The 22,424-nt window shown below is 32.6% G+C and overlaps 1 protein-coding gene across 2 annotated transcripts in view; it reads left to right on the top strand.

Annotated features, from left to right (window-relative positions):
• NUBPL (NUBP iron-sulfur cluster assembly factor, mitochondrial) overlaps window positions 1-22,424 on the top strand; it is a 320,313-nt gene that overhangs the window by 67,895 nt on the left and 229,994 nt on the right. For both annotated transcript variants that reach the window (XM_051977282.1, XM_051977281.1), the window contains exon 4: window positions 6,155-6,245. In XM_051977282.1, the coding sequence (XP_051833242.1) occupies window positions 6,155-6,245 (91 nt within the window). The remainder of the gene's footprint in view (window positions 1-6,154; window positions 6,246-22,424) is intronic.

Below are 22,424 nucleotides of genomic sequence, written 5' to 3'. Positions count from 1 at the left end.
AATACAGTAATATCCTAACCCTGAGGAATGTATATAGATGTGTCTCATTTTAAAAACAAAAACAAAAACAAAAACTATTCTCATGTCTCAAATTGGATCCTAGGATTACCGAGTTAGAACTGGAAGGGGTCTTAAAGATGACCTAGTACAATTTCTTTCTTTCAGAGATGAGGAAACTGAACCCCTGAGAAGTCTGTTCTGTGATTCCTTTCAATTGTGCCATAGCTTCTTACAAATAGATAAAAGGAAAGATTTCTAATTAAAAGACTATTATTTGAACAAAAAGATTTACTTAAAGTTATCTTGAATATAGCAAACTTTAAGTTTATATAAATTTATGTTTTATATAAAATCACTTTGTACATATGTTTTCAGGACCTCTTTGGGTACAGTGAGGTATAGCCAATCATGTGGTGCAGTTTAGGTCTATATTTCTCCATATATTCTTTTAGAAGGTTTGTCCAAAACAACAGAGACCTTCTTTTAATTCTTTTAAAACAATTATACGGTATCGTTTGTGGCAGCTCTTTCTCACTGTATGATTAGCTCACTTCATTTCTGGGTCCTACATGTCCTTGATGTCTTTTATATCACTTCTCTTGCAAAATTCATCATTTGGTAGCATTGTATATGGTCTACTTATGCCCAATATATGCCTTTCCATCATTCTTTGGGTTATTTGTAATTTTAATTTTTCTGAGATCATAGTGTTCCATAATCCACAGCTATAGAGAAACACTGAGAGAATATTGGTATTAAAGAAATGGGCTTTTGTGGCAGATAGTAGTTTGACATCTTTGAAAGTACTATGTAATTTCCCAAAAGCAATCCATTCTGCTCTCTCCTATTTAATTCTGGGACTATCTTCAGAGCTTGTCAAAGATATACATATTGATGTTCTAATTTGATAGACTGCCTTACACAGACCCATTGATATGTACTCTCTCTCTAATTCTTTTCATGGCTCTTTCAGGCGTTTCTGTTCAGAGCCCATTGATTGTTCAGAATTATGACAACTGTGTAACTCACATCTGACAATTCATCATTGTCATTGGAACTGGAAATGAGCGGTAGGAACTGGACCAAGGACCTCGTATGTGCTCATTCTTAGGGCTTTAAGGAGCTGACTCCTCCATCCTTTGCTTAGCCTAATAAGCATTCTCTCAGTCAGAGTTTACCCTTGGTGTGACAGCAACCTATCAGAGATCAATACTCAGACTAATCCGCCTCTTGAATTAACAACTAAGTTCTCTCAGTTTCCATAGTCACACCACTTTTTCATCACTGCCTCAGTCCTATCACAATATTGTGTTATTCTCTATTCTCCTTGTTAACCTCAGAATTAAGAAATCTTTAGATTTGGAAGGTACCTCTTCAGAAGGACCTAGTCTAAGCCACACTTGGCCAAAATTTTCTTTAATAACATCCTCATTGATGGATTATCTCTCCTCTTATTTGAAAACATTGAGTGATATAAAATCCAGTTACCTTCTGGAGATAGCTCATTTCTCTTTTGGACATTTGCAATTTTTACCACATTTTCCTTTATATTGAAAGTAATTCTGTTCTTCTGCAAATTCCAGCCATAGTTTCTAGTTCTGTCCTTCAGATCAAACATTGTGTTAGCTATCTTTCCCAGTTTAGTGTTATCCTCAGATATGATAAATATGCCTTTTGTGCCACCATCATCCAAGTAATTGAGAAAAATGTTCTACAAAATTGAGAGTCAAGGACAGATTTCCGGGGTGCTCCACTTCAATTGAGAACTAACTTCCAAGTTAATATTGAGCATTAATGACTACTCTTTGGGTCTGGATTCTCAACAAGTTCCAAATCTATCTAATTATACTAGTATTCTTTCTTCGTATGGACCATAAGAAAATGTAAAATATTTTGCTAAAATCTAATTATCCAAAGTATTCCCCTGATTTACCAGTCAGGTTATCCTCTCCCTCTTAAAAAGACAAAATTAACTTTTATAATGAAGCTTTATTGACCTTAGTGAACACTGCTTCTTTTAGTGAACACTGCTTCTTTTTCTAAGTATATTACCATTATTTAATCTTTTCTGTTATTTTGGCAGAATTGAAACTGTGATAAGTATCATATAGAGAATTTATAGAACCTTTGCTTGTCATTTGCTTCTTGACTTTGCCTAGACCCCTTGATTGTTTCTATAATGTTCTCATTAGTACTCTAAAGTACCTTTCTCTTTTACCCTTTTTTGTAAACCTTTTTAGTCCCCAAGTCTGGGTAACTTATTTTTTTGAACTTTTGTTCCTAAACTGCTAAATATTATCAGAGAAAATCATGAAAATATGCAGTCTGAGATTGAGTACAAGATCATGTTATTTAACCTCAGATGTTTATTATTGCTTGAAAATCCTTTTATTCATTTCTCATAAACTCCTCATTAAATTCCCCACAGAAACTTTTCCATACCCATCTTGATCTAAGGAGATATTCTTACCTCCTGCTTTATTGGAAAAATTACCATCCATTGTGAGCCCCTCTTCACATATCAAAACTTACTTGTAGCTTCACAATTTTTCCTTCCCCTTTTCTCTTCTGGGAACTTGCTCTAACAATCACTTTTATTCCCCCTTATTTCTGTAGTTTTTTTCCTCATCTTTAACTCCTTTCTTTTTATCAACAGATGGCAAGTCTCTTGCCATAAATCTCATTATATGTCCTTTTCTTGAGGTCCCATAGTTATCCTTCTTTCTTTCCACAATATACTCTTCTAAAAAGCAATTTGACTCATTGCCTCTATTTTCTCATAATTTAATCACTTTAGTCTTGCAAACTGTCCTATTCCCATTCCATCACTTTACTAAAGTTATATTCTCAAAGTTAATCAATGACCTCCTCATTACCAAATGAAGAGATTCTTCCCCATTTTCATTCTTCACCTCCATTTAGTATTTGATACTTTAATGTCCTCAATTTTTTTCTATCTTTGACTTTTATGGCACAAAGTTGTTCTTGTTCTATCTCTCTGGTTATGCCTTCTTTGATGCTTCCTCCCACTTTCTAAGTGTGGGTATTCTCAAAGATTATATCACTGTTTTTTTTTTTTCTTCATTCTTTTCCTCTGAGATCAAGTGTACTGTCAGATCTTCATCTATCATCCCCCAATAGGTGATTGTCAGATTCATGTCTCTTAAACTGACATTTCTTTTAGATTCCAATCCAATATTTCTAGCTAACTGACTATTGTATGTCTTCATTTAGAAGACCTTAACCTCAACATTTCCCAAACTGAACTTCTTATATTTCTTTCTTTCTTTCTTTTTTTTTTTTTTTTAGGTCCAGGCTTTTATTGTTCTATTCATTATCTCATTAACTTTTTCTTTTTCTTTTTTAAAAAAATTTTAATAGCCTTTTATTTACAGGTTATATGTATGGGTAACTTTACAGCATTGACAATTGCCAAACCTCTTGTTCCAATTTTTCTCCTCCTTCCCCCTATCCTCTCCCCCAGATGGCAGGATGACCAGTAGATGTTAAATATATTAAAGTATAAATTAGATACACAAAAAAACCCGTTATTTTGCTGTACAAAAAGAATCGGACTCTGAAATATTGTATAATTAGCCTGTGAAGGAAATCAGAAATGCAGGCAGGCAAAAATATAGGGATTGGGAATTCAATGTAATGGTTCTTAGTCATCTCCCAGAGTTCTTTCGCTGGGCGTAGCTGGTTCAGTTCATTACTGCTCCATTGGAACTGATTTGGTTCTTCTCATTGCTGAGGATGGTCAGGTCCATCAGAATTGGTCATCATATAATATTGTTGTTGAAGTATGTAATGGTCTCCTGGTTCTGCTTGTTTCACTCAGCATCAGTTCATGTAAGTCTTTCCAGGACTTTCTGAAATTATAACTTCTTATATTTCTAAAAACCTCTTTTTTGTCTAAGCTTTTTCTGTTAAATGACACCTTCATCATCCTCTGTCACTTAGGTTCAAACTCTGAGACATTTCACCAGCCAATTAGTCCCCAAATATATTTTGGGGACAAGATTATTTTTTAATCTCTGTAATATTTCACCAACCCATCCTTTGCTTTCCACTTTCAGTACTGTCTCTTGTACAGCCCTCTCATTTCCTCTTTACTTTGACCATTAATATAACCTCTTAATTTGTTTTCTTGTCTCCAAACTCTTAATCCTTTACACTGTTGCCAGATTAATCTTCTTTATGCACACATATGCTGCTATTACTTTATAGCTCAACAATTTTCATCAACTCTATTGTCTACTAAATAGAATCCAGACATTTTAGTCTAGAATTTTCTTCCACAGTCTGATTCCAATTAAACATTCCAGTCTTAATCCTTCATTTCTAATTTTTTTCTGCCAAATGGAACTTTGCATTTCCATGTTTCCTTCTCTATGACTTTATTTGCACTGCTTCCTTCTGTTGAAATACTTTCTCCTCCACTTCCTGTTAGTCTAATCCTTTAAAGTCTGAAGCAGTTGTCACTTCTATAATCTCCCTATTTACTCCCCTTCCTAAGTTTCTTTAGTGTTTTATACTTCTTTTGTGTTTTCTTCACTCTGACTTCTAGCTATTCCTCAAACTACACAATTCCGGCCTCTGTGTATTTGTACAACACACATCATCCATGCCTTTTAGGTATCTTCCCTTCATCTCTGCCTCCTAGGACCATTATAATTTTTTTCTGTGAGGCAATTGGGGTTAAGTGATTTCCCAGAGTCACAGAGCTTTGATTTGAATACAAATTTGAACATAGGTCCTCCTGAATCCAGGATTGGTGCTTTTCCACTGTGCCATCTAGCTGCCCCATGCTTATCATCTTTTAAAGGTCATTTCAGGAACCACATCTTTGAAATCTCCTCTAAATCCCCAGTTATTAATGTTTTCACTATCATCAGATTATCTCATTTTTAAAAATCTATTGATGTATTATAACTTGTGATAGAAAGTAAGCTTCTTGAGGGTCAAGGATATTTGATTGTTGTCTTTATGTTCCCAGTTTAGCATAATGGCTTTTACTAGTAGGTGCTTAATAAATGTTTGTTCATTCAAGTATTTTCTAGTATATTTTGATACGTATTTATTCTTTTCATTACTAGATTTAAATATTTTTGAGGACAGTTTACTTTTGTATTCATTTTAAATGATTTGCTTGTAAATTCTCAGTATATGTTGGCCTAATTGACACATTGAAAGGTACATTTGTATTTTATAAGATACTTTTACTCTGAACACATCAGCTCTTTTTTCTCATTTACTGTCAAAGTATTCTTAAATTGAATAGAGATAGTTATCTTTCCCTGTCCAGGCCCTTGCACATAGTAGGCATTAATAAATACTCCATAAGTATGGTATTAAAAAAGGGAAAATAGCTTCAGGAAGGTTAGCGACTTTCTGTAAGTTGCATATTGAGTAAGAAGCATTGCCAAGAATAGAAATTAGATCTTTTGGCTTAGCTGTTTCAATGTACAATATACTGTAGAAAATTAATTTGTTGATAAATTTAATAGACAAATCAAGTGGCTCTTTCATTTCTATCTTATATTTATGTCATTGCATATAAACTTGCAACTTTTCTAGAAACCAAATCTAGTCACAGAGTAGTTTTTGAAAAGAAGTAGGTCAGGTAAAATATGAAAGATGGTTAGCACCAGCATTTCTGTATTACTTTATTGCTATTCTTAAGATTACAATGCTATCGTTTATCATATTTTTATTTTTTAAATTTTAGTTCATTAGCAGCATTTTCTAATTATAGTAGTTCATGCTAGTTATCCTCATAACTGTTGATATTATAAATTATAGATATTTAACATTATTTTATTTGTAGTTTAAAATGTCAGGTTCATAACAAATTCGACCATTTTTTATTTTGGATTATTTTGGATAATATCTAGAGAAAAAATAAATTGTAGTGGGGAAATAGTGAATAATGGGGTTGGCAGTTCCCTACAAGGAATAAGAACAACAACAAAAAAATCCTTTGTAAAAGCATTTATATTCTTCTTCAGTAAACTAATTTTTTAAAATGATAGGATGTAAGTAATCTTTTAAATTTTATATTTTTCCTTTTGTATTGTCATTTAAAATGAACACATTTTATTTTTGATTTATATTATGAACTTTTAAAATAGTAAATATTTTTCTTTTTCAGTCAAAGGCCATTGGTTTGCTGGATGCAGATGTATATGGCCCTTCAATTCCAAAGATGATGAATCTTCAAGGAAATCCAGAATTATCAGAGAGTAAGTAAATGTAGGATAAAATTAGGGAACATTTAAATTCCAAAATCTTAATGTGCTTTATGTTGGAGAAAGGAAATTCATATTTTATTATAATGATTCTGTCCTTTACATTTTAAGGTATTTCTCAAAAGTTTTTTTTTTTTTAAAATAGGGTTGTTTTTTGTGTTCATATTTGAACTTTTAATGCTTTAATCATTACGTCTTCTTGAAAAGCTCCTATATGTAAAGAATAATAAAGAAATTTTCTGATTTAGAAATAAACATTTTGAAAAATGGGTGATTTTTTTCTGCATTAAATATAACACGAACAATTTTTATTAGAAATTGAATGTTTTGCACATAAAAACTGATTGAAAATTAAATTAGATCATATATTTGTATACATACTCACTTTGAATTAAACTTTTTATTTTTATGGCATTAAAGAATGAATTGATTTTAAGAGACAACTTTCTAATTTTCCTGTTTCTATAGGCAATAATATTATTACTGTTATCTCAGCAGAAGAATGAATTGAACATTGTTTATCATTGATGTATTTTAATATCTATTTAAAAACATAGTTAAGGAAAATGTATTATGAGCCTCATAGTTGGGTATGATTATTAATATTTAGTTTGAAAGAGTCATTTGTAGGACTTTAGGGATTCTCTTTAGTATCATGAAAAGAAATTGAAGATCTTGTGTTATTAAAACTGACCGTAGTAACTTTATAATGTAAATAGATACTTTAAAAAAAAATATTTGCTTACTTCAAAAAGAGAAAAATGACTTAAACAGTCACCTTATTCCAGTTTCTTTGTTCTTTGTCCTCTTAGTAGAATGCATACTTAGTTTGTGAATGTGTGACATGAGCCAAGATGTCAAACTTCCACAAAGGAGGAATAATGAATTTGCATACTTTAAATGATAGACTCATTATGTCTGCTTCTTGATTAAAGTAATGTGAAAATCTGGTGCACGCAACACATGAGTGATGGCAGAATGGAGCTTTTGGTGTCAGTTTCTTCATAAATCGTTCTGTTCAGTCTATGCCAACATAAATACTTGAAGTGAACTTTAATTTCTTTCTCCTTGTTTTACTGAAGCTGTAATCTTACATCTGATGTTTGCAAATTGGCTGCCATTAAAGAGACTTTCTTTGAAGGGATAGGATAAGGTCCTGGAAAGCTTAGTCAGAATAAAGTACTTTTACTGTGAAAGCATTAAAAAGCTGATCTTGATTGGACCTACTGAGGAAGAAAATAAGACGATTAATGCATGTGTAATGAAGAATGCATATTTAAAAAAAAAGAAAAACATATTTATCCCCCAAAATTTGAAACATGGAAATTTTACACTAATTGGCATTTCTGACAATTGTCTCTTCTCACTTGAATCAGGCGTCCTCTCTTTATTACCAATGCATACACAAACATAGTTAATTATATTTTAACAGGGCAAAAAAAAAAAAAAAACAACAACTATAGAGTATGATGTTAAAAGGTTGTCAGAATGGAAGATTTTAGAGAGATGTAAACAATGACCTGGCTTTCTATCAATCAATTAATTGTCATTCTGAATATTATGCTCTTGTCAGTTTGCTGACATATACTTCTGATTCATTTTTATTTATTATTTATTAAGCTTTTCAAATTTGGTAGATTCAGATTTTCCCTTCAATATCTTTCTTTTTCTTTTTCTCTTCAAGTTAACTTTGTCTTTGAAATCCCACATCTTATTTAAATGGCACATTAATCTTGCTCAGTTTTAGATTAGTTGTTGGATATGATTTTCAGAGAGCATGTATTTTTCTGATGGAAGAAAATTTTAAGTTCTATTAAGACTCTTGACTGTCTCAGTTTTGAGAAATTCTATTCATAGTGACATTATTTACTTGTACATCTTATTATTCAAAAAGGGTAGAAAAAGGGAATGAGCCAGTGCCGAGGAAGTATATTATGCAAAATCTCATCAACAGGTTGACATTTTAATGGCTGTAAATGACCAACTACATTGTGAAGAGCCCTTCTGAACTTAATGGAATTTAGAGTAGAGTCTCTTTAATTTGTGTAATGGTAAAACTCACCCCTTTTTAGTTCAAATGATATTGGCTAAATGTTTTTCTCTTCAGTTAGCAAATACTGAATATTCAAATTTCAGCTTATAGCCTAATGAACTTCTAAAGTTCAGAAAGAGCAAAAGGACTTAAAACTGAAATGGAGACTAGACTATTATGAAATTGCATACAGAATTGTCTTGACTGTGGTGATAATATCATTACACTTAGCTAGTCTAATGAATATTTATTTTTTTGGGGGGGAGTGGAACACTGTCACCTAGATTTTACTAGACTTTCTAAAAGTGTTTATTTTTTTTAAGTATATGCTATCTTTCACAGCATTGTAGTGATTAGACACCTATACAGTATTTTCAAATTTTATTACTACTTAAATGCTTAAGTATGTGTCTTGATATACCAAATTAATAAAGTAGAAAATATTAGATGAGAGAGGCTACTAAAATTTAAACATTAGATACTTTTATTGAGGACAGTGCCAACAGTCATATCTTCCATGATTGTTTTGACCAACTATTTTTTTTTTACAATAGCTTTTTATTTTCAAAATATAAGCAAAGATAGTTTTTAGCATTTACCCTTGCAAAACATTGTGTTCCAAATTTTTCTCCCTCCCCTCATCCCTTCCCCTGGATAGCAGGCAATCCAATATATATTAAACAAGTGCAATTCTATATATATTTCCATATTTATCATGCTGCACAAGAAAAATCAGATCAAAAAGAAAAAAGAAGAAGAAGAAAAAAAAAACAAGCAAACAACAACAATAAAGGTGAAAATACTATGTTGTGATCCATATTCAGTCCCCACAGTCCTGTCTCTGGATGCAGATTTCATCTCTCTTCATCATAAGTCTATTGGAACTGACCTGAATCACCTCATGGTTGAAGAGAGCCACAAGCATCAGAATTGATCATAGTAGAATCTTGTTGCCATGTATAATGATCTCCTGGTTCTGCTCATTTCATTTAGCATCAGTTCGTGTAAGTCTCTCCAAGCCTCTCTGAAATCATCCTGCTGGTCATTCCTTACAGAACAATAATATTCCATAACATCTCTACACCATTACTTATTCAGCCATTCTCCGACTGATGCGCATCCACTCAGTTTCTACTTCCATGCCACTACAAAAAAGGCTGCTAAAAACATTTTTGCACATGTGCAACCAACTATTTTTTAAAAATAAATTTTTATAAGTATCTTTTGTTTTCATATAACTTAAATTCCCTAGTATTTGTCATCTACATTTCCTATTATATCCCTACAGGGGTCCTCAAACTACAGCCATGGCCAGATGCGGCAGCTGAGGACGTTTATCCCTCTCACCCAGGGCTATGAAGTTTCTTTATTAAAAGGCCCACAAAACAAAGTTTTTGTTTTTACTATAGTCTGGCCCTCCAACAGTCTGAGGGACAGTGGATTGGCCCCCTATTTAAAAAGTTTAAGGACTCCTGCCTTAGAATTTCCTCCATTGCTCCAAGAGAGCCATTTCTTATGATGAAGAATAAAAAAATAAAACAGTGCAACACATCGACAATAGAAAGAATCTGATAATTATATTCAGTGTTCCACACTCATAGTTTTTCTCTAAAGAAGTTGGAGAAAGTATCTTATCATGTGTTTTCTTTGCAGCCAAGCTTTGGCCAGCATCATTTACAATGTGATTATTAATTCCTGGCTATCCAAACCTATTCTAAAATATTGAAACCAACTTTTAAGAATATTTCTTTTTTTTTTAAATAACTTTTTATTGATAGAACCCATGCCAGGGTAATTTTTTACAGCATTATCCTTTGCACTCACTTCTGTTCTGATTTTTCCCCTCCCTTCCTCCCTCCATCCCCTTCCCCAGATGGCAAGAAATCCTTTATATGTTAAATAGGTTACAGTATATCCTAGATACAATATATGTATACAGAACTGAACAGTTCTCTTGTTGCACAAGGAGAATTGGATTCAGAAGGTATAAATAACCTGGGAAGAAAAACAAAAATGCAAGCAGTTTATATTCATTTCCCAGTGTTCTTTCTTTGGGTGTAGCTACTTCTGTCCATCCTTGATCAATTGAAACTAAATTAGCTCTCTTTATCGAAGAGATCCACTTCCATTAGAATACATCCTCATACAATATTGTTGTTGAGGTATATGATGATCTCCTGGTTCTGCTCATTTCACTTAGCATCAGTTCATGTAAGTCTCGCCAGTCCTCTCTGTATTCATCCTGCTGGCCATTTCTTATAGAACAATAATATTCCATAACGTTCATATACCACGATTTGCTCAACCATTCTCCAATTGCTGGGCATCTATTCATTTTCCAGCAAGAATATTTCTTTGAAGATAACTTGTAAAGACTAGAACTTTAGTCAGTGCAATGATAAATTATGAGTCTACAAAATTGAAAGATATGTATATATATATATATATACATACATGCATTATGTATATGAATTTATGTGTGTGTTTATATATGTGTGTTTATGTTGTGTGCATGTGTATATGTGTATTTGGAATCACCTCCATACTATTGCTTCATCTAAACAGGACTCTTAATCTTTTTCATGTCATGGACTCCTTGGCATCCTAGTGAATGCTGTGGACCTGTTCTCAGAATAATGTTTATAAATGCATAAAATAAAACATTGAATTACAAAGGAAATGAATTATATTAAAATAAAAATATCAAATATTAATGACAAAATATTAGTATCAAAATACTATCAAAATTCCCACATTAACCCCTGGTTAAGAACTCGTATTCTGAAGTCTTATTTTTGAAGAACTAGGACTGGAGTAAAATATCAGACATTCTGGAATTTAAGAATCTCTCTAAGGACCAGGTTATGTACATAGGTTATATATTGTCTCCCTCATTAGATTGTAAGATCCAGAGCAAGGATTATCTTTTGCCTCTTTTTGTATTCCCAGTGCTTAGCACAGTGCCTGGCAAATGACAGGTGCTTAATAAATGCTTTTGATCGATTGCCCACATCAACTAACAGTACGTTTGTGTGTACTAGGAGATAGTAGGATAAACGTTTTTATTTCAGAATAAAATTATATCTGCCAATAATTATTTTAAGTGCATTCGCGCAGAGAGAAATTATAGCAAAGTTTATAAAAAGTTAAAAAGTTCTGGTATCAGTTAATATCATAATGATGTCAAGTGGAGACTACCCTTTATGCTTCCTTTCCTTCTTTCCTGCACTTACTTTTATTCCATGTGAAAAAAATTCCTCAGTTTGACTCAGTAGGCAGTGTTCTTTTGTGAAAGGATCGCTTTTTAGAACAACTGCTGAGGGCTAGGATCTTCTGAATTTGACTTCAGTGCATGAAGATGGCAATGATTATCATCTAGTCTTGCAGCTCTGCTGGTATACCTTCATTTATTTTCCTAGAAAAGTTTGTGACTCTTAACAGAGTTACTTCCCTGAAGGATTAATTCCTTGTGCAGCAGATGGATCATTGAATATTTCTAATTATTAGTGTGGCTCTTATGGAAGTGATGTAATCAGATATTCAGTTATTCAGTTATTTCTATAATTCTTCCCTGTCTATCATACTTTTTTCACTACTCACTCTGCCTTGGAACTGTTTGTAGTCTCCATTGTACTTGTGATTCAGACATAAGAATAATCAATAAATAAAGTTATATTCTCTTAATAGAATCAACATGTAACATTATGGGCCTTTGACACTGAATAGTCTCAGGGGCTGTACGACAATCCCGATTTTATCTCTTAATAATGAGCCCAAAATTGATTTTCTTTTTTATTGTTTTTTTTTTCTCTCAGTGCTACCACTTTTCTGTTTTCTAGTTTACCCACATCTAGCTTAGGCTATCAGAGATTTTTTTAAATGAAAAAAAATTGATTTTTTTGCCTATATCCCTTACAATAGCCATTTTTCCTTTAAGTTTTTTTAGATGGATTATTGCTACATACATTAATATATAGGAGAATAGAATACTAAAGAGAAATTTGCAAACATATAGTGACTTTAAAAAGAGATCCTTCCATGAACCTGTATCATACTCTTATGTTTCTTCTTTCTTCCTATTCAATCCCTTCTCTCAGAAGAGAAAAATGCTTCTCTGTTAGCTTTTTAAGTGATCTCCTTTTTGAGGCTAAGATTTGTATTTCCATCAATTCTCATTCTAGTGATCAAGTTTTCTTCCTGATTGATTGAACTGAAGCAAAGTTCCTTGAACTGCATTATAGTTGCTGGTTCTGCCCTTGGAGATTAAATTGCTTCCTCTTTTATTATAATAGACTAGCATGGGACCCTTTTATACAAAGAAACTATATTTAGAATAAATTGGAAATAATCAGCACAAGAAAGGTGGTAGAATTAAGAGAGATTGTGAAAAGCAATTTTAGTGAGATTTTAGCTGGGATTTGAAGGAAGCCAAGGAGAACATGCCATACCAGAGAAAATGTTTAGAGTTGAGAGTGTCTCGTTTGAGGAACATCAAGGAGTGAGTATTAGTGTATAATCAAATGGGTACATGTGGGGAGTATAAAGTATAAGGGAACTGAAAAGGTATGGAGTGAGCAGATTATTAGGGCTTTGAATGCCACAGGATTTTATATTTGATCCTGGAAGTAATAGGAAGCCAGTGGAATTTATTAGAGAGATAATGATCAAGCCTGTGCTTTAGGAAAATCACTTTGGCAACTGAATGGAAGATGACCTGGAGTGGGGAGACCCTTGCATCAGACTATTGCAGTAGTCAAGGCATGAAGTGAGCTGGGTCTGCACTAGAGTGATAGCAGTGTCAGAAAGGAGAAATCAATATATTTAAGAAATGATGAAATTGATAGACTTTGGCAACACACTAAATATGGGAGGGTGGGGTAAGAGAAAGTGATAGATGCTACAGGTGTCTTTTCCGTTTTATAGAAGAGGAAACAGAGAGACTTGAAAAAAAAATAGTTAATTTCCCAGAATCATATAAGCATCAGAAGCAGAATTGGAATTCATATTTTCATGGCTCTAGGTTCAATACTTGGTGTGTTACTTCACTCTTTCTCTGTCTATATCTTTTTGTCATAAGGCAGCACTACTACTGAAGCATCTGAAGTAGATAAAATCTTGTTTTAATTTTAAATTTCTCTTATTTTTACCTTGTCAGGAAGGTCTTAGATATGTTTCAGACCCTTCTTGTTAGAGGGTATTCTTCATTCTTTTGGCTTACTTAGCACAGCTTCTCCATAATATTCCCACAAATTCCACCACAGTCCTCCAAGATTAGCTGAACATTTCTTGTTGCAGTTTGACTTCATTTTCAAAGAAGACTAATGACATTATGACGTTGGGTCAAGGTATGGTGTGTATGACTGGCTGATGAGTCCAGTGTGATTTTAGAAGGCTCTACCACAGGTCAGGAGCATGGAATCCATTTGAATATTTGGGAGAAAGAGTGTCCTTCTACAGCTTCTTTTGAGTTCTTGCTATGTGTAGTTTCTCAATAAAATGGTCTGTTAGGTAACCATGCAGTTGGCATTTGGGCTATGTGGCCCACCCTTCATTTTCACTCTCTGCAGTAGAGTTTGAATGTTCAGCTTGAGGGAAGAATTCATTGTTCAGCACCTTTATCTTGCCAGATAATTTTCAGAATCTTCCTAAGACAATTCAAGTGTCAGTAGTTCAGTTGTTGGACATGGTCAGACTAGTAGTTCAAGGCCCTGAATCAACTCCTTCTAATTTTGTGTGACTGAGATTATCTGGTAAATCCTGATTGAATTATTATTTCTCTACAGATAATTCTCAGATCTATATTCTCTCTCTCAAACTCTGATTCCACATCATCAATTGTGTTTTGTATGCTTCCAATTAGATGTCTTGTAGACATTTTAAATCCAGTATGTCCAAAACTGAATTCATTATTTTTCTTCCTAAACCTAACTCTCTTTTGAACTATCTTATTTCTTTTAAGAGGACTATTATTCTTCTAGTTATTCCTGTTTGCAACCTTGTTGTCAACCATGACTTCTTACTTTCCCTCAGCTCACATATTTATTACTCTGTTAAATTTCATTGTTTCTACCTCTATCCCTCTCTTTTCTTTCATATAGTTACTTTCCTAATTACCCTTATCAACTCTTGCCTGGACTATTACAATATCCTCTTAATTGAGCTCTTATTTCCAATTGTTTTCCCTCTCCAATCCATCCTTCATTCAGTTGCCAGAGTAATTTTCCCAATATACAGATCTTCTCATTCAATAAACTGCTCCATTCAATAAAAGCAAAGAGGCTGTCTATTTTATATAATATCACATATAAACTTCATTTGATACTTGAATTCCTTCACAACTTGTCTCCAATCTACCTTTCCTGCTTTGTTATACATTACTCCCTTCCATGTACACTTCAGCTTAGGCTGTTCTATATACTGTCCTTTTTATTGTTTCTTGTACACAATATTCTATGTCATATATTTTTTTTTTTACTGTGTGAATAAATTCTAATAAGATTGTTGGTTTTCTATTGTATATATGTGGATTTTAGTGTGTCTATTTTCAAGGACATAAAATCTAGAACTCAGAAGTGGTGTAAGAGGTCATATGTTCAAATTCCTTCCTTTTATAGTTATAGAAATTGAGACTTAAAGAAGTTGATTTCTCCAGTCATATAAATAGCAAGGTTAATATTTATTTATTTAGTCTATTTGTATTCAATTTAATTTTCAGTTCCAAATACTCTTCCTCTCTCTTCCTCAACCATTGTGAAGCAAGAATAATAAAATCCATTACAAATTATTAATAGATCTGCAAAACAAATTTTACATTAGCCAAGTTCCAAAGAAAAAGAAAGAAATAGAAGAAAATGTCCTTCAGTCCACAATATGAGTCTATCAGTTTTCTTTCTTTTCTGTCAATATTCAGACAATATTTTTTATCATGAATTCTTTGGAATTGTGGTTGATGCTTGTACTGATCAGAGTTGCTATGTCTTTAAGAATTGATTATCTTTACAATATTAGTACTGTATAAATTGTTCTTTTGGTTTTTCTTACTAAATTTTTCATCACTTCATGCAAGTTTTTCTGAAGCCATCTTCTAAGATTTCTTACAGTATACTAGTATTGTTATATTCATATACCATAATTTGTTCAGCTATTCCCCAATTGATGGACTTCTTTCCAGCTTCCAGTTTTTTGCTGCCAAAAAAGAAATGCTATAAATATTTTTGTACATATCAACCCTTTCCCTTTTTCTTTGATCCCTTTGGTGTATAGAACTACTAGTGGTATCACTGGGTTAAAAGGTATGTACAGTTTAATAGCTTTGGGGAATAGTTTACAACTCTACCAACAATAAGTTGATATACCTATTTTCCCATATGCTCTCCATCTTTTGTCATTTCCCTTTTTGTAATTTTGATTAAACCATTTTAACTTTTTGTAATTTTGGTACCTTTTTGCATTTTTTAAATTATTGTTTTAGAGCATTTTTTTTCATATGGCTATTGATCGCTTTGATTTTCCCCCCTCTGAAACTGTCTATTCATATCTTTTCATTTATTAATTGGAGAATGGCTCTTATTCTTGTAAATTTAACTCAATTCCCTATATATTTTTGAAATAAGACCTTTATCAGAGGATTTGCTAGAAATATTTCCCCCAATTTCTTGTGTTTTTTCTTATTTTTTAGTTTCATTTATTTTGTGTAAAAACTTTAATTGTATGCAATAAGAATTATCCATTACATTTTTTGTGAACCTATCTATTTTTTGTATGTTTATGAATTTTTCACCTACCCATAGGCTCAACAAATAATTCCTTCCATATTTTACTAATTTGCTTATGATATTACTCTTTAAGTCTAAATCATGTACTTATTTTGAGCTTCTTTTGGTATGTGGTATGGTATGAAATATTGGTCTCTGCCTAGTTTCAGGCAGACTACTTTCCAGATTTCTGAATAGTTTTTATTAAATAGCAAGTTCTTGCCCCAGTAGTTGAGATTTTTGACTTTCTCTAATGTTAGGTTCCTATGCTCATTTGCTTCTATATTTTATATAGATTATCTGTTGTTACACATTTAACTCTGTTTCTTAGCTGATATCAAATTGATTATATCTTTGTTTTATAGTTTGAATTCTGGTGCTACTCAAGCCTCTTCACATTTTTTTTTTTTTTCTATTTGATTCCTCTGATATTCTTCTCCAGTTTCCTCATCAGTAAAATGAACTGGAGAAAGAAACTGCAAAATCACTCCATTATCTTTGTCAAATAAACCTCAAAATGGGGTCACAAAAAGATGAATATGACTAAAAAAAACAACTGAACAACAATATTTAGATCATTCTTTATTTTTATAAAGAATGTTCTGTATTCATGTTTATAAAGTTCTTATGGATGTGTTGTCAGATAGACTCTCAAGAATTTTATGTCTGCAGTTATTTTAAATTAATTTTCTCTTTCTATTTTTTTCTTCCTGGGTTTTATTGGTAATATACAAAGTACCAATGATTTGATGTGGGCTTATTTTATGAAATGAATTTATTTGCTGAAGTTATGTTTCAGTTAATTTTTCAGTTGCCTTTGAGAGTTTTCTGAGTAAACCATCACATCATCTGCAAAGATAGTTTTGTTTCCTCATTGTCCTGATGTATTCCATCAATTTCTTTTTCTTATATTGTTGCTATATTTCTAATATTCTATTGAATAATAATGATGATAATGGACATTCTTGCTTCACCTCTGATCTTATTGGAAAGACTCCTAGTATATCTCCATTAAAGATAATGCTTATTTTTGCTTTTTTAAAAGAAGGATGGCACTTATTATTTTAAGAAAAGCTCCATTTAAATGTAATATTTGGGGTAGCTTTCTGGAGGTCTTCTGGAAGGGTCTCAGCAGGATAGACACCATGAGAATGGACAAGAATAGAGTCCAGAGTCTTTATTGTCTCTTATATAGTCTGTATCTGTCATAGTCTGACCCAGTCTCAGTCTGATCCAGTCTCTTCCAACAGTCTGCCATTCTGCCATTCTCAACCAGTCTCTATCTCAGTCTGACTTTGTCTGCAGTTTGTAATAGGGTATTACAGTATACTGAATATGTGTGAACTAGAGAACCATTACATCACCATGCTAAGTACTAAGTATATATGTGAACTGGAGAACAATTATCTCATCAATTCCATTGAATTAACACCTTATTTCAAGTATACTTCTCCAAAGTTCGACCCTCTACATATTCCTATACTTTCTAGTGTTGTTGTTGTTTTTATCAGAATGGGTTTTGTCTTTTAGCAAAAACTTTTTCTGCATATATTGAGATAATTAAATGATTATTGACTTTTTATTGATATGGCCAATTTTACATATAGTTTTCTTATCTTCTTAACTACATTCTTGATATAAATCCAGCTTAGGCATAATGTATGATCTTAGTGATTTATTACTGTAATCTCTTTGCAAGTATTTTATCAATATTCATTAGGAAAATTCAACTACAGATTTTTTTTCTTTTGACTTTTTCTGAGTTAGTGTAAAGACCATATTTATGTGATAAAGGAAATTTAGCAGGATTCTTGCTTTTCCCATTATTCAAACAACTTATTCAGTATTAGAATTATTTTTAAAATGTTTGTTAGAATTTGCTTGTAAATCCGCTTGGTACTAAGTTTTTTTCCTCAGGCTATTTATCATTTGTTTAATTGGTTTTTCTAAGATAAGATTGTGTAAATATTTATTTCTAAATTTATATTTTTATATTTTTATTCTTCCTATGCCTTTCTTCCTCCCCCAGCATATTTGTTTTTCTCTAGTCTTCCATTCTCCTTTTGTGAAATTTTGAACATAATAAAATCACACTAGATCTGGGTCTCCTGATGATGATAAAATTCTGAGGGGTTGTATATATCTTTTCTCCTTATAATAATACAAACCATTTAACCTTTTTTGGTTCATTATTATTTCTCCTTTTTTTATGTTTCTTTTGAGTCCTGTGTTTAAATGTCACTTTTTTTGGTTATTGTTTCACTCTGGTCTTTTCATTAGGAGTGCTTGAAACTACTCTAATTCACTAAATGTTAATTTTTCTTACCTGTCAGATTATATTTAGTTTTGATTAGTATTTTTTTTCCTAGTCCTAGATCCTTTGCTGCCAGGTGCTATACCTGGAGGCAACTAGGTCTTACCTTCTCATGGTCCTCAGTGGGCATCTGGATACGGCCAGCATGTTCCCCAAAGACAGTCACAAGCTAGAAGAGAGGAAATCAAGATGCTTTTTATTACGGTGCATTCAGTTCAGCCACAGCTACATCCCTACCTGTCTCCCCTCTTCTCCAGCTCCCTCTTTTTATCCCCAATCCTGCATGCCAAACCTGAGGAAGTACTTTATGCTGATATGAGTCAGTCAGCAAAGTCTGGGATCTCACTTGCTGATAACAGTGCCAATTCTTGGAACATACATACTTCGGATCACTGTGACTGTTTGACTGGATCATGGGTTACAGCAATTTCAGCATGTTCCAGGTCTCATGTTTGTCAGGGAAACTGCACATAATATTTCCCTGTTCCCAAGTCAGCACAAACTTCAGAATGGGACCCCAGACCTCTAGGCCCCAACACTTTGCCTTCTGGAATATCATATTCCACGTCCTCTCTTCCTTTCTTAGTAGTGGCTGCTAAATATTGTGTACTTCTGACTATGATTTCATGATATTGTAATTTTCTATCTAACTATTTGAAATATTTTCTCCTTCATGACCCCAGTATACAGTATACTTGGCTTGATTTTGGCTACTATATTTCTGGTAGTTTTCATTTTGGTTTTTCCTTTAGGAACTGATAATGGAGACTTTCTACTTTACATTCTTATTTTAAGATATCTGGGGAGAGGATTCTAGGAAGATGGTGGAGTAGGTCTGTAAATTTCAAGCTTTCCAAATTTCTTCCACAAACAGAACAAAGTTTCATCTCAGGACGAAAATAGACTATTGAAAAATCAAGAAGACATGGGCAGACCCCCCAAAAAGAGGTTCATTCAAATAAATACAAAGTGATTTTTGGAGGGAGAAGAGCTCATAATTTGGGGAATCAAGAAAGGGATCTTGATGATGGAACTCAGAAGGTAGGGGTAAGTTCACACACACTGAAAAAGATGAACAAAATTTCCATCAGTATTCCTTTTTATAGTTCCTTACTTCTGTATGAAGTCACTGTGAGGAAGGAAAGCATCCCAAGTATGAAGCCTTTTAGAAAGATACAGAGATGGGAAATGGAAAATTAAGTATCAGTTGGTATGTGCTAAAAAGTATATTCTAAAATTACTCTAAACATACATTTCTGTAAAATGCTAAAAAGAATAAAAAATAGGTAATAAAAGAAGAAAGTAAATTTATTCCTTTTTTTTAAAGCTTTTTTCATATGATTTCTTTTATACCTTGTACATGTGAGCATTTTTAATTTTGCATACATGGCTTTTGAGTTTTAAAAAATTTTAATTATTATTAAAAGTAATATCAGTGACCTAGATAAGGGATGTATCAACTTAGTGATTAGATTGTAGTGAAATTTTTATCTTCCTTTATTGTTTTCTATCTTTCCTTATTGTTTCTCTATATAACCAGTCATTTTTACTTTCTAGAGTCTTAATTGTGAAAAGATGAAATGATTTGCCAGATTATTTGTATATAAATAGTGAAGCAAAATGTGTTCTGATGAAGAGGGTATGATCACTCAGGAACTGTGGCTAAAAAATAACATCATAGAGTGATATTTATATTCTCCTAAGCTAAAATCATATCAGTCAAGAGAGAATAAATAGGATTTATCTAACCTGATATTGTTTTCCTGGGTAGTTTACCATGATTTCTTTCTTCCCTATATTACCAAAGAAAATATCATTAAAAAATTAAAGTTGTGATCTCTCTCTATTCTCTCTGCTGTATTTGTGGTGATGAACCTTCCTTCACCAATGCAGATAGTCATCTACTACACAATTTATAGTCTTAGAAAAGTGCCTGGAGATGCTAAGAGGTTATGTGACATTCCAAAGGTCATATAACTAGTTCATGTCAGAGGTAGGAATTCTAATCCAGGCTTTCCTGACTCTGAGGACTTCTTCCTTTCTTTTCTACTTCTTTTTTTTTTTTTTTTAAAGTATCTCTCTCTTTTAGAAAATATTTATTTATTTTAATACATATTGCTTTATGAATCATATTGGGAGAGAAAAATCGGAACAAAAAGGAAAACCATAGAAGAGAAAAAAAGAAATAGAAACAAGAAATGAACAGAGCTTGTGTTGATTTACATTCAATCCTTTTTCTGGATGCAGCTGGTTTTTTCTGTCCAAAGTCAATTAGGATTGCTTTGGATTACTGAACCACTGAGAAGAACCAAGCCTTTCATAGTCGATCATCACACATTCTTGCTATTATTGTGGACAATGTATTCCTGGTTCTTCTTGTTTTGCTCAGCACCAGTTTCTGTAAATCTTTCCAGGCCTTTCTAAAATCAGTTTGTTCAATTTTTTTTATAGGTCATATTCTATGACCTTCATATTCCATAGCTTATTTAGCCATTTCCCAATTGATGGGCATCTATTCACTTTCTAATTCTTTGTAGCTACAAAAAGAGCTGCTATAAACATTTTTGCACATGTGGGTTCTTTTCCCTCCTGTATGATTTTTTTTTTTTTGAGATACAAACCCAGTAATGAGTGCTGAGTCAAAGGATATACACAGTTTTATAGCCCTTTGGGTATAGTTCAAAATTGCTTTCCAGAATGGTTGGATCATTTCACAACTCCACCAACGATGCATTAGTGTCTCAGTTTTCCCACATTTCCTCCAACATTTATCATTATCTTTTCCTGTTATCTTAATCAATCTGAGAGATATGAATTGTTTTACTTTGCAATTCTCTAATCAGTAGTGATTTAGAACATTTTTTCATATGACTATAAGTGGCTTTAATTTAATCATCTGAAAATTGTCTGTTCATATACTTTGACCACTTTCTTTTTTTAAGCTTAAAATATTTTTATTCTGAACTTAAACAATAAATAAAAGAAGAATTTTCATATACAAAGTAGAACAAAAAAAGATTACGAAACTGAAAATCTCTATTATATGCTGTTAGCTTTTCTTTTAACATACTTAAATTTAACCTGTAATTTTCAAAATTGTTCTGCTCATCTGATTTTAAAGCTTGCTTTCTTCCTATTATGCCAATGGTTTAGAAAGTGTGTGTAGGAAGAATGTCTATTTTTTTTTTTTTTTTTTTGTAGGTAGCTGAGATTAAGTGAGTTGCTCAGGGTCACAGGTAGTAAGTGTCTGAGTCTGGAGTTTAACTCAGGCCAAGAAGACCTGACCATCAAGAAGATGCCAAGGCCAGTTCTCTATCCATTGCACCACCTCTCTGCTTTAAGAAAAATGTCTTATATAAACTTTTTCGCTCCCTCTTATGTTTTAGCACAATACTGTCTGCATATTAGACACTTAATAAATAAATACTTGTTAAGTTGAATTGTTGACCCATGATTTTAACTGGATTAGTTCAATTGAAGTATTCCAATTAAAGTAGTTTATTTAGAGAATTTTCATGCATTCTAAATTGATTGCTTTGAACCAAGTTCTGTGTATTATCTCAAAAAGGAATGGTAAATGTAGGATAGCACTGTGCAAAGATGGCACAGTTTGGAGTCAGAGGCCCAGTCTTGCCACTCTTGTGACATTAAGGAAATCATCATTTCATCCTCTGAGCCTCAGCTGCTTCATCTGTAAAATAAGGATCTAGACTATCTGGAGAACATTCAGAGGAGGCCTAGGGTGATGAAGGATTTTGAGACTGTGTCATATGAGAACCTGATGAAGGAATTAGTAATAGTTTACCTGTAGAATAAAAGATTCCAATGGATCATTATATCTATTTGAAGGACTGTCTTGTAGAAGACAAATTATATTTGTTCTATTTTATGATAATAACAATGATAATAAAAATAATCAATATGTAACATTTATATAGTGCCAGTTATGTGCCAGGCACGGTACTAAGCACTTTATAGTCTCATTCTATCCTTACAACAAACTGAGAAGGTAGATGACATCATTATCATCATTTTGTAGTTGAGGAAACTGAGTCAGACAGCAGGTCATATAT

The sequence above is a fragment of the Antechinus flavipes genome, chromosome 2 (assembly GCF_016432865.1).
Source record: "Antechinus flavipes isolate AdamAnt ecotype Samford, QLD, Australia chromosome 2, AdamAnt_v2, whole genome shotgun sequence".
Lineage (NCBI taxonomy): Eukaryota > Metazoa > Chordata > Mammalia > Dasyuromorphia > Dasyuridae > Antechinus > Antechinus flavipes.
The sequence above is the reverse complement of the archived record's forward strand: the minus strand, read 5'-3'. Positions and strand labels throughout refer to the sequence as shown.